General features: G+C 34.9%; 1 protein-coding gene across 1 annotated transcript in view; it reads left to right on the forward strand.

Moving 5' to 3' along the window:
• TMEM232 (transmembrane protein 232) overlaps positions 1-16,168 on the forward strand; it is a 207,980-nt gene that overhangs the window by 30,971 nt on the left and 160,841 nt on the right. The window contains 3 exon segments of the mRNA XM_035714594.1: positions 3,064-3,163; positions 6,651-6,817; positions 14,235-14,389. Of these exon segments, the coding sequence (XP_035570487.1) occupies positions 3,064-3,163; positions 6,651-6,817; positions 14,235-14,389 (422 nt within the window).

Raw genomic sequence — 16,168 nt, forward strand, 5'->3', positions numbered from 1 at the left:
TATACAATTATTATAGAGATTTAAAAAGTATCTACATCTCTATATATTTTCTAATGAATAAAGAATGAAAGGAGAAACAAAGCAAAGCTGGCTTTTCTCCCCTTTTCTTTTCATTTTCTTTAGTGGCCATTTTCCATTCATTGCCTTTTATATTTTTGCTACCAATAAATGCTATAAAATACAGCTTTAGCCATTGTACAAATCACTTATAATTTATATATACTACATCATTTATTTATTTATTTTTAAAGATTTATTCGTTTATTTTAGAGAGAGAGAGCACAAAAGTGGAGAGGAGGAGCAGAGGAAGAGGGAGAGAGAATCTCAATCAGCTTCCCCACTAAACATGGAGCCTGACATGGGTCTTGATGCCACAACCCTGAAATCATGACCTAAGCCAAAACCAAGAGTCAGATGCTTAAAACTGACCGGACCACCCAGGCACCCGATTACTATGTCACTTGTTTTTTAAAAGATTCCTATATCTTCTTATCTGACAGTTTAAACAATTTGCACATATAACACCTGTGAATACTTACACAGAACTTAACTTGCACAACACCTTGCACAGTGATCAGTGCTTTAGATGTATCAGACATAATTAACTTATTCAATCCTTATAACAAACCTAAAAAGTAGGTGCTGTTATTGGACATTATTTTACAGACCAAGGCATATAAGTGAATTATTCAAGGTTTCTCAGCAGAGAAGATTTTGAAACTGAGTCCAGTGGACTCTCAGCCATAATACTACACATTTATTTTGGCTCTCAGATTTACTACTTTTAAAGTCTACTTCTTATTGTTCTAGAAAATATAAATTAGCTAGGGGAAGTAAGCATGCTCTATAAGTACCTTTGATTTCAGGCAAGAAGCCATTTCAGTTATCCTCCTTGACTTTGTAGAATTTTCATTATGTATCTGATAGTCAGTTGGAAGCTTTGGTTTTGATCTTTTCTTCAGTATGCTACACTGAAAGGTATTGCCAGGGAAGCATCACCCACCTTCATGGGCGCCATTTTGTTGATAAAGCTCAGCATTAGGAAGAGCCAGAAATACTGAATTCCCTACTATTATTTACTTTCACATTTTGTGTGCATTCTTTCCTCATTATTTACCTGAGCGTAGAATCATCTTAAGTATTAAAGTCTACTTACTGAAGTGTAGAGAATAATACATAAGCAACAATAGTTCAATATATTTTAGATATAAATATAAAGTGTTCTTCAAGCTTCTATAAAAAAACATGGAGCACATAACCAACTATTAAATATAACACATAATAAATATTATTCAGCATTTTTATTTCACAATTAGATAATAGAAACAGAGAAATGAAGAGAATAAGCCATAGAAAGAGAAGGAAAGAAGGGAGAGTAAGAATAAAGGAAGGAAAGATAGAGTGAAGAGACATCTAAAAGCAGAGATTCTGTCTAGGAGGCACAGCTCAAGCTGTCAAGCTGCAGAAAGAATATGTGCAAAAATGAGACATGAGGAAAGATGCACAGAAGGTCCCAGAATATCTTAGAGATACAGAAAGGCAGATTTTGAAATAAAAATTTAGCTTTTCAGAATGTTATAAATGAAAAGTGCTTTCCAAGCATGGTTATAACTAAGGATAGCCTCTGGGTCAGGTCAAACAACCAAATTGGGGTAAATACAGTGATCATTCAAACATCTGTTTTTCATATATTTTTCTATTTTGTATGATATTACAAATTTTTGAACGTGAATTTTCCTTTCAGTATCCATCTAATTCCTTGCAAATTATTTCCCTTTGGTTAATTTTTCATTCATTGTCTTTAACAATGAGTATTTCTTATTTTAATATTCTCACGTAGAATATTGCAGTATTCTTTTAAGTGATCTGACAATTTCCTCTTTCCATCTAACTTCAGTCTCTTAGAGAAGCACGATACTATATCAAAGTGGTCTGTATGAAGAGATCCCTTGGATATACTTTATAAATGTTTTTTAATTTTATTTAAGTCTGTAAATGGTGCATATTTATAATTTATGGATATATTTATAAATATTGATGGTGCATTCTTAGAATTTATTTTGCCAACAGAATTTTATGATAAAAGTACTTGGGAAACACTGCTGTAATAGAGAGTTCATGCCTTTTGGTGCAACACAGTCTTGGGTTCAAAGTCCAATCATGCCACTTATTTGTTAAATTATCTTGGTTGAATCAGAGACTTGGTAGAATGATCTTTTTAATTTTATTATTATTTTTTACGTATGGATCTGACAATAGCCTGCATTGTTGTTAAGAGGATTTGACTACATGTATCTTGATAGTGATATTGTTTTGTTTTGTTTCCACAATCTTATGATTGAGCAACCTAAGAATTTCTGTTCCATTTATTTCTATGGTTTGTGGGGTTTTGTCCCATTTTCTGTGAAAACTTGCATATCATAAATTTGCAGATATTCCACTTTCTGTATTCTATGTAAAATAAATTTGCTATACATGGAACTTCACGGAGATAAGATACTAGTGTTTATTTATTTATTTAGTAGTGTTCATAAGGGAATTGGGATCTTAGTGTAGCCTAGTATACCCAGGAAGAATGTTTCTCAAAACCATCTAAATCAATGTTTTTAAAAATGTTTTGACTGAGACGTTTGCATTGCAAACCAAAACATGCATAATACACACTGATTTGTATACTAAAACAAGGAACTGTGCAATGCACTATGAAATTTTCTTTTCTCTTTCATTTTGTTTAAAAATCCACTCTCAATTGATTTCATGACTCACTTAAGGGGCATGACTTGCAATTTGAAAAATACTGTTCTATAGGACACAGAACAGAATAGCATTCAGTATTGGTCATTATATATAATGTAGAGATGATTTATAAAAGTCTCTTGGCTGAACCAGTATTTCAACCTTGATATAAATGTTTTAAAGTTATTTCAAAAGCGCATGAACTCAAGAGAGTTTGAAATTGCTTCATCAAAAGGAAATGTAATAATAAAATGGTTTAGTTTCCTTATAGTTTCTAAACATTTATTGATGCAACACAAATATACTTTTTTCTTTTTCTTTTGACAGATTGGCTATTTGGTCTTCTTACGACTTTTTATATATTACCTGCATGGTCACCTAGAAAGTTTTAAACAGCATTTACTTAGGCTTCAACCATATTTATACGGTAGACTCTCTTTTATTTTCTGCACTTATAAATGTTTTATGTTATAGTTCGAGAAGCTCAGACTATCACTATAAAGAACATAAGCTGTATTTTATTTTTCATGAAAAGTAAAAGGTACAGTATTGTTGAACACAGTTTCTGGGCCAGACTACATGGGTTTTACTTTTAACTTTCCTACTTAACTAAGTGCATGACCTTGTCTGTGACTCAGTTTCCTCATCTGTAATAGAATCTACCTTTCTAGATTTCAAGAAAGTTAATTTTATATTTTAGTAAGGTAACACTAGTGACAGGCTTAGAGATGCTGAACTGGAGTAAGGAGAAGGTGAAGCAGGGTGTCAGTTAGCTATGACAGTAGTTGGGCAGGAGGTGTTAAAGGTTATGAACTTTTAAAATGAGAAGGAGATAGAGTAAAATAGTTTTGAAAAATGTTTAAAAGAAAAAAGACACTGAATTTGGTGATCAATTGGATCTAGTCTATATATAAGGGGAAATGAAGAATTCAGGAGGAATCTTTAAATTTAACATAGTGACAAATAGGATCAAGATAATGGTACTTTAAATTGAAAAAATTTTGGAGAAACATTGGACATATTGGATTTTGAAGATCATATATATATATATATATATATATATATACACACACACATATATATATACACCCAGTGAACAGTTGGAAATACAGATTTGGAAGTAGGGAAATAAATGAAGGCTGGGATTCACTTATATCACAGATATTAATGCAGATGATTTGCCAGTCATCCACGTTAATATGGCTGAAATAACCTCAGAGTGAAAGATGTTTCAGGGGAGAAATTAATTCTAGGAAAAGGCTTAGAGAACATAAACATTTAATAGATAATTGGAGTGCCATATATCAGGAAAGGGAAGTAAGAGAGAATAGTGACACAGAAATCAAAAGAGGGGAGGTTCAAGAAGGTCAGCATTATCAAGAGCTATAAAAATATGAAATAGTAGAAGGTCTAAAAGTTTATGGGTTTCTGTAAGCAGAAAGTCATTGTTGATCTTGGGAGCATTCCCAGGGGAGATGGGGAAGCAAAACTCAGACTGGAGGTAAACAAAGGGTGAAGGGAAGGTTTAAGCATAAGACAGAGATGGTGAACTATTACAAAGAACTAAGCTATAAAGGAAAAAAAAAAACCTAAGCTATAAAGAGAAGGAGAAATATGCCAGTAGTTTGAATGAAAAAACAAAATAAAAAAAGAGTTTCACATCTCCCTTTCCAATTCAGATGCCTTTTATTTATTTATTTATTTTCTTGCCTAATTATCCTGGTTAGGACTTGCAGTACTTTGTTGAATAAGGTAGGTGAGAGTGGGCATCCTCGTCTTGTTCCTCATTTTGGAGGAAAAGCTGTCCGCTCCTCACCTTTGACCATGATGTTAGCGGTGGACTAGTAGTACACGGCCTTTATTATGTTGAGTTACACTCCCTCTATGCCTGCTTCATTGTGAGTTCTTTTCACCATAAATGGATGTTGAATTTTATCACATACGTTTTCTACATTGATTAAGATCATTGTATGATTTTTAATTTTCATTTTGGTAATGTGGTGTATCACATTGGCTGATTTGGGGGTATTAAACCCTCCTTGAGTCTCTGGAATAAATCCCACTTAGTCATGGTATATGATCCTTTTAATATGTTGCTGAATTTGGTTTGCTAGTATTTTGTTGAGGATTTTGAATCTATATTCATCAGGGATATTGGCCTATAATTTTCTTTTCTTGTGGCATCCTTGTATGATTTTGATAGGGTAATGCTGGCCTTGTAAAATAAGTTTAAAAGTTCCCTCCTCCTATATTTTGTACGAGTTTGAGAAGGATTGGTACTCTCTTCGAATATTTGGTAGAATTCATCAGTGAGGCTCTGTGGTTCTGGACTTTTGTTTGTTGAGAGGTTTTTCATTACTGATTCAGTCTACTTACTAATAATCACTCTGTTCATATTTTTTATTTCATCTTGATTCAGTCTTGGTAGGTTGTATATTCCTAGTATTTTGTCCATTTCTTAATTTATTTGAGTCCTCTATTTTCTGTTGGTGAGTCTAGCTAGACTAGGCTTATCAATTTATCTTTTCAAAAACTTTTTTTTTTAGTTTTAAATAAACTTTTTAGTTTAATTGATTGAATTAAAAAAATATCAGAGGATCCCTGGGTTGCTCAGTGGTTTAACGCCTGCCTTTGGCCCAGGGCGTGATCCTGGAGACCCGGGATCCAGTCCCACATCGGGCTTCCTGCAGGGAGCTTGCTTCTCCCTCTGCCTGTGTCTCTGCCTCTTTCTGTGTCTTTCATGAATAAATAAATAAAATCTTTAAAAAAAGGTCAAAGAGGAAAAGATTAGTATGTTGTAGGATAAGAGATAAAAGGACTCAGATATAAGAAAGGGAATATTTGGTGGAAAAATCATGGAGGAGGGAATAGGCATAACAGTGGAAGTGTTTTGGAGACTGACCAATAAATTTCACCACTACTACAAATTCTGACAGGTATGAAACCCAGACAGGCCTGGAGACTTAGCAGAATAAGAATTTATATCTATCGTATCACTTGTTTTGATTTCTTCATACATTATAATCCTCTTTTTTACTCTTTACTGTGTTCAGCATGACTCATCAAATAATCAAATGATAGTGGCAAATAAATTTTGAAAAATGATTTGAATAAAACCTCAAGATCTCACTTTAGCTTGCTATTGTAGATCTATCCCAAGAAAACCGATAAGCTTGTTTCATATAAGGATAAAATCCCCAGATTTTGCCCCTTCAATCAAATATTGTTAAACACAGCCTTACTTACACTACATTTCTGTCTTTAGCAACAGAGTGATTTTTACCTGCAATAGCAGGAAGCAATTGCTACCTATCCATATAGCCATCCAGTAGAAGGGTAGTTACTACTAATTTTTCCAATGTCAGAATATTGAAACTCAGAAATTATCTAAAGGTGTACAAAAAGAACAGAATACAGATAGTTCTGTTAGGTATGATATAGTGTTATGTTGAATGACATAATTGTTGCTATACTTAAAATATATTTAAAAAAACAACAGCAATAACATCCTGAAAAGGAATAAAACTGGAGAATGTAGGGTTAAAAATGATGATTTGTTTGTAGGATTGCAGTTTCAAAGTATCCGTTTATGAATAGAGTATGTTATAAATTGATTTATTCTCGCCTGAAAGTTTCCAAGCATTGTTGTACAGTAACTATACTTAATTGGGCATTCGATCATTATGCAATTGCTGTTCTGAATTATATAAACTCTTAACTATCTACCTTGTAGTTTTTTATTATGCCACCAGGGGTCACACATAACATTATAAATCTTGAATAGATGGGGACACGGATAGCAGTTTCAGCATCTAAGAACTGAATTTAATTATATTTTAGTAACTAAAAGACAAATGAAACACAATGCAAGATATTAATGAGATGTTTATCATAAATTATTTTTCTTACAATAGCACTTTCTTCCTCTGGAGAGTCATATTACAAGTATCCAAACATCTTTTCAAATGTGCAATTCATTTTGAAAACCATGGAGATTATATGCAAAAGAGGGCTCCTTTCTGGGTCAGTTTTTAGCCCTGTGGAAAACAAGAAAAGCTATAAGAACATAGATGCTGAGATGGTGAGTATATCCTAGTCCATAATGAGTCAGGTAATATTACTATGATGAAATAATTGTGCTTGCCAATACATGTAACATCGTTGAAGTTGAGTTTAGGTGGTGCGGGGGAGGGCGAGAGGAGTGAACAGCAAAAACACTAAACCATATGTACATTTCCTGGACAGTAGTTAATAGGATTAGGAGTGGAGCATCAATATGTACCACTACTACTTTAAATAGAGCAACGCCATACTACCTTTTTCCTTATAGATTCCATCTCAGCTATTTAATTAATTGGAAATTGCAACGCAATTTAGATTAACTCACAAATGAGGATTTTAAGATAATTACATTTGTATTAAAGGAAAGTACATAAAATAGAGGCAATTAATGAGAGCAATTTTAATACTGGAAGCTTCCATAATTCATATATAATAACATTTAAAATGCTATTAAAATCAACTAAAATGTTTTTAAATGGTTCAGAATTGAGAAAATAAAATAATCATTAGTATATGAAAAATTTTCTTTTAGTTTCTAACTTGGACATTAGTGATCAACATTAGACAAAACTGTCCAGTTATGTAATTCCTTGCTATGTAATAAAATATGTCTCATGGGAACAGAGCTACAATGAGCCATAAAACACTGAAACCTTGATTCTTTTGTTACTTTATTTTTCATTATATATACTTATTATTTCATAGTTTATGGACAGAAAATTTGTTTTTCTAATAATTTCTTAAAAAGGAAAACATAATGGGGTGCCTGTGTGGCTTAGTTGGTTAAGCATCCAACTCTAGGTTTTGGCTCAGGTAACAATTTCAGGGTTGTGGGATCAAGCCCTGTGCTGGGCTCCACACACAGCTTAAAGTCTGCTTGAGATTCTCTATCTCCCTCTCCCTCTCCCAATCTCCCCGATCACGTGTTCTCTCTCTAAAATATATAAACACATAAACAAATCTTTAGGAAAAAAAGGAAAACATATGTCTAACATAAGGGAGGTTGAAACAAAAAAATTTAAGATTCCTTTTTCAAATAGTTGTATTATGAGTTGCCTCACAGTTTTCCATGCTTCTCTTGGGAAACCAACTAAACCAACTAAAATATAAGTACTTAAGGAAACACATTTAACGACATCTATTTGTGATCATTAAAGGCTTTTGTGTTTTCTCTTTGTCTCATTATTTGGTGAATCACTGACATAAAGTGACATATGCTAAATAATTTGAATCTTTCAGTTATAATTACTAACGAGCACCAATCACTTCATGCACAAAGGGATCTTGTTTTTAAGTTTAAAGACTACTTTAACAATAAATTTATAATCTAAGACGTTGAACAATGGTAAGGACATTGATCAGCGAGGAAGAAAGACCTGCTTAGCAACTGACTATATGATTTAGAGGTCCGTTGAACTCTCTACATCCCCATTTGCTTATCTTTAAAAAAGACATCATCACCACCACCACCATCGTCATCATCATAATCATCATATTCACCCTAACTAGTCTATAAGATAGTGGTGAAGATTACAAAAAAAGCATGTACCTTGTAAATTAAGTGCCATGAAAATTTAAACAATGATTATTGAATATTATATTTAGGAACTCACTTTAACTTAGGCAGTTAAAATATGATTTTCATCTAAGGACATGATTATGCTGACTAAATAATTATGTTTTACTATGTAGTTAATTGTGCTTAATGTAGTGACTTGAGTGTTTTTGCTTAAAAAAATAAGATATTGTGAAATCTTGACAATACGAGTGTTTTGGTTATGAAGCAGGCAACCTTCAATGTTGATTCTGCTTATATTTAAGAATCTAAATGTTCGACAAATCAGGAAAGAATATCCACTGGAAAAAAAAAAGTATCTTCAACAAGTGGTATTGTGAAAATGAACAATGAAGCTGGACCACTTTCTTATACCATACACAAAAATAAACTCAAAATGGATGAAAGACCTAAATGTGAGACAGGGATCCATCAAAATCCTGGAGGAAAACACAGGCAGCTAACTCTTGGACGTCGGCCACAATAACTTGTTGCTAGACATTTGTCTGTAGGGAAAGGAAACAAAAGCAAAAATGAACTATTGGGACTTTATCAAGATAAAAAACTTTTGCACAGCAAAGGAAACAGTCAATAAAACTAAAAGACAACCTACAGAATGGGAGAAGATATTTGCAAATGATTTATCAGATGAAGGGCTAGTATCCAAAATCTAAAGAACTTATCAAACTCAACACCCGAAAAACAAAAACAAAAACTTCTGCCCAGTCAAGAAATGAGCAGAAGACATGAACAGACATTTCTCCAAAGACATACAAATGGTCAACAGACACATGAAAAAATGCTCAACGTCACTCAGCATCAGGGAAATGCAAATCAAAGCCACAATGTGATACCATCTCCCACCAGTCAGAATGGCTAAAATGAACAAGTCAAGAAACAACATGTTGGAGAGGATGTGGAGAAAGGGGAACCCTTTTACACTATTGGTGGGAATGTGAACTGGTGCTGCCACTCTGTAAAACACTATGGCGGTTCCTCAGGAAGTTAAAAAGAGAACTACCTATGACCCAGCAATTGCACTACTAATTGAAGGAGTACGTGCACCCCAATGCCTACAGCAGCAATGTCCACAATAGCCAAACTATGGAAAGAGCCCACATATCCATCAACAGATGAATGGATAAAGAAGATGTGGCATATATGGATAATGAAATATTACTCAGTCATCAAAAAGAATGAAATCTTGCCATTTGTAATGACATGGATGGAACTAGAGAGTTTTATGCTAGGAGAAATAAGTCAGAGAAAGAAAAATACCATATGATCTCACTCATATGTGGAATTTAAGAAACAAAACAGATGAACAGATGGGAAGAGAAGACAAAATAAGATGAAAACAGAGAGGGAGACAAACCATATGAGACTCTGAACTATAGGAAACAAACTGAGGGCTCCTGAAGGGGTGGTGGTGAGGGGGGATAGAGCAAAGGGGCAGTGGGCATTAAGGAGGGTACTTGAAGTAACGAACACAGGATGTTGTATGCAACTGATGAACCTCCGAAACTAATAATACAACATATGCTAATTAAATTAAATTTAAATAACAAATTTAAAAAAAGAAAGATGCTATCTAGAAAATGTATGTATCTGCTTAGGGGCACCTGGGTGGCTCAGTTGTTTAAGTGTCCGCCTCTTGGTTTCAGCTCAGATCATGATCTTAGAGGCTTGAGACTGGGTTCCAAGTTGGGCTCTGCACTCAGCATGGAGTCTGCTTGTCCCTTTTCCCTCTGCACCTCCCCTCACTTTGCACTCTCTCAAATAAATGAATTTTTAAAAATTAAAAAAAAAAAGAATGTTTCTGCCTAGAGTGGAACAAGTCATTAGTCTCTGTGCCTTTTTCTTCAAAGAACAAAGAGCATAATTTCAATGTTTTCTAAGTTCTATTTCAGCTCTATACCTGCAATTCTGTGAAGGTATTAGAACAGATTGTAGCTTATTAGATTTATTGCTTTCCTTTTTCTCCCTCTCATTCCCACACAATATAAAGAATTTGAAAGGTAGTGTAGCTACTAAAATTTCTGGTTCAGCTAACTAATTTAGTGCTTGATTACATATTTGAGCATTGTTCTCCATTTTCAGCCCAACTTCTTCAGGGTAGCGTGGTCTGAGCCAGCCTCTCCAAGTGAGTACTTACCATTCAATACCCATCTCTCTCACCTACTAGGAGAAGACAGGAGGAATCCGAGAGGAAAATGGGAATATAAATAATACATCTGTATTCATCCCCCTCCTTTCTTTGTTATTGACATGCCATAGTAGAGGATTTGTGGGTTAGTACCTACAGCCCATCATTCTCCAATAATGCTAAAAGGTCCATGACAGCATTTTTTGGCCACTGCAAAATGTTTTGTTTTTAATGTATTAATCGGCATTAGAGTAAAAGCCTAAGCATTTTGTTTTCCAAGTGCTGCCATAATATTGCTGAAAAAATAATTCTGTGGGATTTACGTATTAGGATACACACAATATGGGTGTTGGTTCTCTTTAAGAATAGGAAATTTCCTTTCCCTGCCGCTAGAACCCATTTCTTCTTCTAATATCCTTTCAAGCTGATCCAGACGCGAGGTTTCCATTGGCTTTGACAAATGGTGCACTTTAATTAGCTCTGTGGCTTTCAGAGCCAGAACACTGGATTGAGTTTTCCACTCTGTCTGTTGCTCACTAGCAGAGCTGAATTTGCTGAGTACAATTGTCACCTGATAATAACAACATAGTTTTTTTGGAGATAGTAGATTAAAACTCAAGTGAAATCCAGTAGACCCTTTACTAAATAGCTGCATCTGTCCTAAAGGACAAATAGTTTTCTGAAAACTAGGAAATAAACAGAGTTTACATTCAAATGTGGTTAGCAATCTCATCCTCTAATGCTTTAAGTACTTGGGAAGCCAAAGGCATTATCCAAATTTGGGACATTTTACGCTATACTGCAATTGTACATGGTTACTAGGAATTGGCTTAGACTGAGACACAGGTCCTTTAAAATTAAGAGTATTATCTGATGATTCATGTCCTATTATCTAAGTAGCACATTTGTGTTGAGAGCTCCTATCCTGGCAATCTCAACCATCCCCACTATGATGGGGGGGATCAAAAGCTATCTCTGAACAGCAAAAATACAGCTCATCCTTCAGAACTCATTTCTGCTATAGAAGAGAGCCCGGTCTGACATTCAGAGCTTGTGCACTCAAATTTGCATAAAATCCAAGCTGATGTGATGTGGTTATGTGAAATTTCAGCCAACACTAGATGAACAGCACTTCTGTAGGTGGACTTCTCAAAGTAGGTGTTGTATAAGCTGCAACTGATAGCTTGTTGGAGGATGTAAGCGAGAGGATATGGCCACTGGTTGATCCATGAGCTGGACCTGGGCAATCTGAGCCTCCTCCTTGGGATGCACATTCTGCTCACGTTTCCCACAGCTGGAGCCATTTTTAAGGATGCAGCCTTGAGAGAACAATGTGTTCTTGAGACCATCTGGGTGGTATAAGTGATGGAACCCCATTAAGGCCTCCTTATAAATTTTAAGCTACAGGTGGGTCCAGAGATTTGCTTGTCTTGCAACCTCCTAACACAAGCTTCCTAAGTAAGTTCCCTGGCTTATTAGACCTATCACCTACCAATCTGGAATGGCCTGTCTCTGTCTTGGCCTCTGTGTGGACAGCAAGACAGGGAGATGAAAGACCTATAAGAAGTGGTCATAAAGCCAAGAAAAAAAGGAAAAAGGGAAGAGAGAAAGGGAAGGAAGGAGGGAGGGAGGGGAGGTGGTAAGGGGGTAAAAAGAAAAGGTTCTCGGGAGTCATTTAATGCTCCGCTCAGTATTTTTCAATCTGTGTTATAAGGGCCCTTTCAACTTTTTTTTTTTTTTAAGATTTTATTTACTTATTTGAGAGAGAGAGAATGCACAAATAAGGGGAGGGAGAGGGACAAGTAGACTCCTCCCTGAGCATGGAGCCTGACTGGGCTTGATCTCATGACGGTGATACCATGACTTGAGCCAAAATCAAGAGTTGGAGCTTAAGTGACTGAGCCACTCAGTGCCCTCATCCTACATTATTTTATTTTATTTTTTAGATTTTATTTATTTGACAGAGCCTGCGCACAAGTAGGTGGATTGGCAGGCAGAGGGAGACGGAGAAGCAGGCTCCCCGCTGAACAGAAAGCCTGCCATGGGGCTCATTCCCAGGACCCTGGGATCATGACCCCAGCCAAAGACAGACAATCTACTAAGTCATGCAGGCACCCTGTACACTATTTTAAATATAAAGCTTTTCTATGGAATATTCTAACATTCTAAACATCGGCTTGTTTTCATTTGCCTTTCTGAGTGAGTGTTCCCCACAATCAGTAGCCTTGTGCACAGACTTTATCTTCCTCATGACTTTTTATCTCCAGCATCTGAGTTCCCAACATAATCAATACACATCTGTGGGACTTAACTAAATAGTTTACTTAGAAACTTTAAGATTTATGTATGAATTTCTGGCCTTTCAACTTAAGAATACTTACCATGAAAATTATCTTTAAATTGTAGATATGATGTTGTTTATACAATAAATGAGAATTATAAAGCCTTTTGGAGTCTCTTTAAGTATTTCTTTTGAGCATAAAAGAATGAAATATCATCTGATATGAAGTACCTATCACAAGATATGTGTTTGAATCTGTATTGTTGGCAAAAATTCAATGAGAGTGCTATGCTATCAGTATCTAACAATAAAATCAGGTTTCTTTATACCAGTTACTTTACTAGACCAATTAAATCTAAGAAACTATTAGAAAGCACGCCAAGAAAAAACAGATAACAGCCTATTTTTCCCCTGAGTTTGTAGACTTTTAAAACAGTTACTTAGCACACATTGACCTTGTCCAGCTAGGCATGTATATTTAGCCCTTAAAGTGGAAATATACATTTTAAAACGCGATTTACTGTTTGATCATTGTTCAAACTTTTCCCGCTACCCTCCTCTTTGGATGTCAGGAAGAACTAAGTCGTATAGGGTCTAAGAAGCACAATTATTCGAATGATTGTCCTGTAGAGGATAGAGGATTTTATCTTACTGTGGAACTGATGTCATTGAACAGAAGGGACCCATGTGAAAATCAATGAAGACCTTAGGTTCAAGTTAACAAATGAAGCAAAATTTGCTGCCCCGAAATAGGCCTCTTTGGCATAGGGATATTTTAGGCTGGTTATTTTTTAAGAAATCACAAACACAGGAGAAGCTGTGAAAACTGAATAAAAGTTACCCTTTTTGTAAGAGATATTTACATTTTAAGAGAAGTCTGCATTTGTGTGGGTGTCTCCCCCTCTGGACCAGGAAGAGAAGGATGACTCTGAGTCTCTAGAAACTCTTAATCAGTGGAGAAGGCGATGATAAATCTGCATATCAACCTTACCCTTGTTTACTGTAGGCTTTTCCTGTTAACCATCCATAACTGCCCAAATCCCCTTTTTGTCTTTAGCTAGACATGTTACAGACGATGGTGGCCTGGGCCATTTTTAAAAGTATTCCTGGGTCTCCCCCATGGGTACAGGAGGTATACATGTTATTAATCTTCTCTTTGGTTTTCTCCCGTTAATCTATGTTTTTATTACAGGGGATGCAGACGTTTCAACCAAGAACCTGGAAGGGTAGATGGAAAATTATCTTTTCCTCCTCCACACCATATATACTTACAAAATATATACTTGAGTAAATTGCTCTGTTTGGTGTAACATGAAGTTTAAGAAAATAATGCATTTTCATTTGAACATTTAAAATTTATTTTCATGTTTATTCAAGTCAAATAACTCTTTCCCAGATATATTCTTATGTTGTTGTTTATTTATTTATTTTTTATTTTTATGTTTTAATTCCAGGAACACTTGCAGGTTAATCAGGGAGGATATGAAGTTAACCACCTGCTCTGGCACTGTGTGGCTGCCTGGTCATGTGTTCAGAAGAATAGTCCTCAGTTGAATAAGGTGCTGGAACATCTCATCTTTCATAAAATGCAGCTTCAAAAGAAATGCTGGTAAGAGGGATTCTATAAATCCAAAGTAATTCATGGAGAAATCTTTGTGTTTAAATGTTAAATAACCTTTGTATTTAAATGTTATTCACACCTTAGTTGACTACGAAAATAATTTATAATCTCAGTTCCAAATGCAAGTGCAATTTATATATTTTGTATTAGTTCATTTCATCAATAAATTGTTCCTATCTCATTTTTTTTTGCTAGCTTGCATGCATGTATTGCATAATTTATCTTTGGCAAATGAAATTTGTTATTGATAAGAAGTGCATCCCCCCCCCCCCCGTTAAAAATATCATTTATTTTTTTAAGTTGCTAAACAACAACAGTGAGGTACTAGTTTGTTATCCTTGGAGGAAGTATACTGAGAGTCTGTTTCTTTATGCCTTACTTGTAAAGTATAACAAAAATAAATCTTGACTGGTAAGTGTTCATTTCCTCCTGTATACATATTAATTTGAGAAGGAAAAAGAAATCTTAAATTACTATGAAAGAGGACATGGGTTCAATGGAGGAGAGAATAATTTTAAAGGAGTATTTCTGAGGAAAGTGATCAGAGGAGATAGCCCTTTTCAATATTTGGGGACATTCAGAGTTTTGAATTCCTCCTCCAATGCCAATGGTAATAATAATAACAACAACAATAACAGTGATGTGTCATGCTATAGCCAAGTTGCAAATTTAATCCTCATATAGTTTTCTTAAAACTAGTTCCTGTTTTTAAGCCTCTGGCTGCCCACTCTATACCAAAGGTCTTCATGTATGTAAATTCTAAGAGTCTGGAGAGTTCCTTAAAAGGAAAGTTATTTTTCTACTTTCGTTTGGAAGTTTTTGGAATTCTAGATCAAGTAAAGATTTCTGGAAGGTGGCTTAGAGTTTGCTTAATTTCCTAGAAATAGACTAGTTCAGATGATGTTTCATCAAGAACTTAAATCTGTCTTGTCCTGTGATGAGAGACATCTACTCAATATTGCAGCTAACAAAGATTGTGATTCTTTTATGTTTTAAAACTAAGGATAATATCTTTAAATAAGAAAATTACAATGCAATTAGAATAAGATTTTAATAAATAATAATATAGAGCTGATAAATATAACAAAAATTAGGGATCCTCACTGGTACAAAGTAGGTTATTCTGAAAGCCATGGTGGTTCTTTCAGACCACTCGTACCTTAGAAAATAAGTTGTAGAGGATTCACATATACAATTTAGTTTTCAAAAGGGTCTAGAACTATTTTAGCTCTTGGAAGACTCTAACTTGATTTAAAAAAATAAGAGAAATTACATTTTAACATAAAAATATGTATTTCACGACCGTAAAGTTTATTTTCAAAGCACTCTAAGAATTACCAAATAAACAAGTTTAAGGAACTACCAAGATAGTAAAAGTGGATAAGAATAGCTAATTCCAAAAGTCAAGGAATTGTTTCTTTAACCAACTTTCAGTTTGACTGGACTCCATCAACATTGATTCAATTTGTTAACGATTTGTCTTGTTAAACCAACTAACCACAGGTCCCAGTTGGTGTTCACTTAGACCAAGTTCCCAAACTGGTGCATAATACAGACTCGAATTGCAGTTTCAACCTCCCCCTGAAATTTAGTCTTAAAAAAAGGTTAGCTAGGAATTTTTCAGTCTGCACCAATGAGCCTGCTACTTGGGCCCTCTCTGTCTCCCTAGATGCAGCCTTGCCTGGAACAATGCTTTTCTTTTGCAAATAACTTTCTTGCCCCAGTGACCCTCCCTCTATCAAAAGCTTCCAACTCCTTGGAGCTCCT

The sequence above is a fragment of the Canis lupus genome, chromosome 3 (assembly GCF_003254725.2).
Source record: "Canis lupus dingo isolate Sandy chromosome 3, ASM325472v2, whole genome shotgun sequence".
In the NCBI taxonomy this organism is placed as follows: Eukaryota; Metazoa; Chordata; class Mammalia; order Carnivora; family Canidae; genus Canis; species Canis lupus.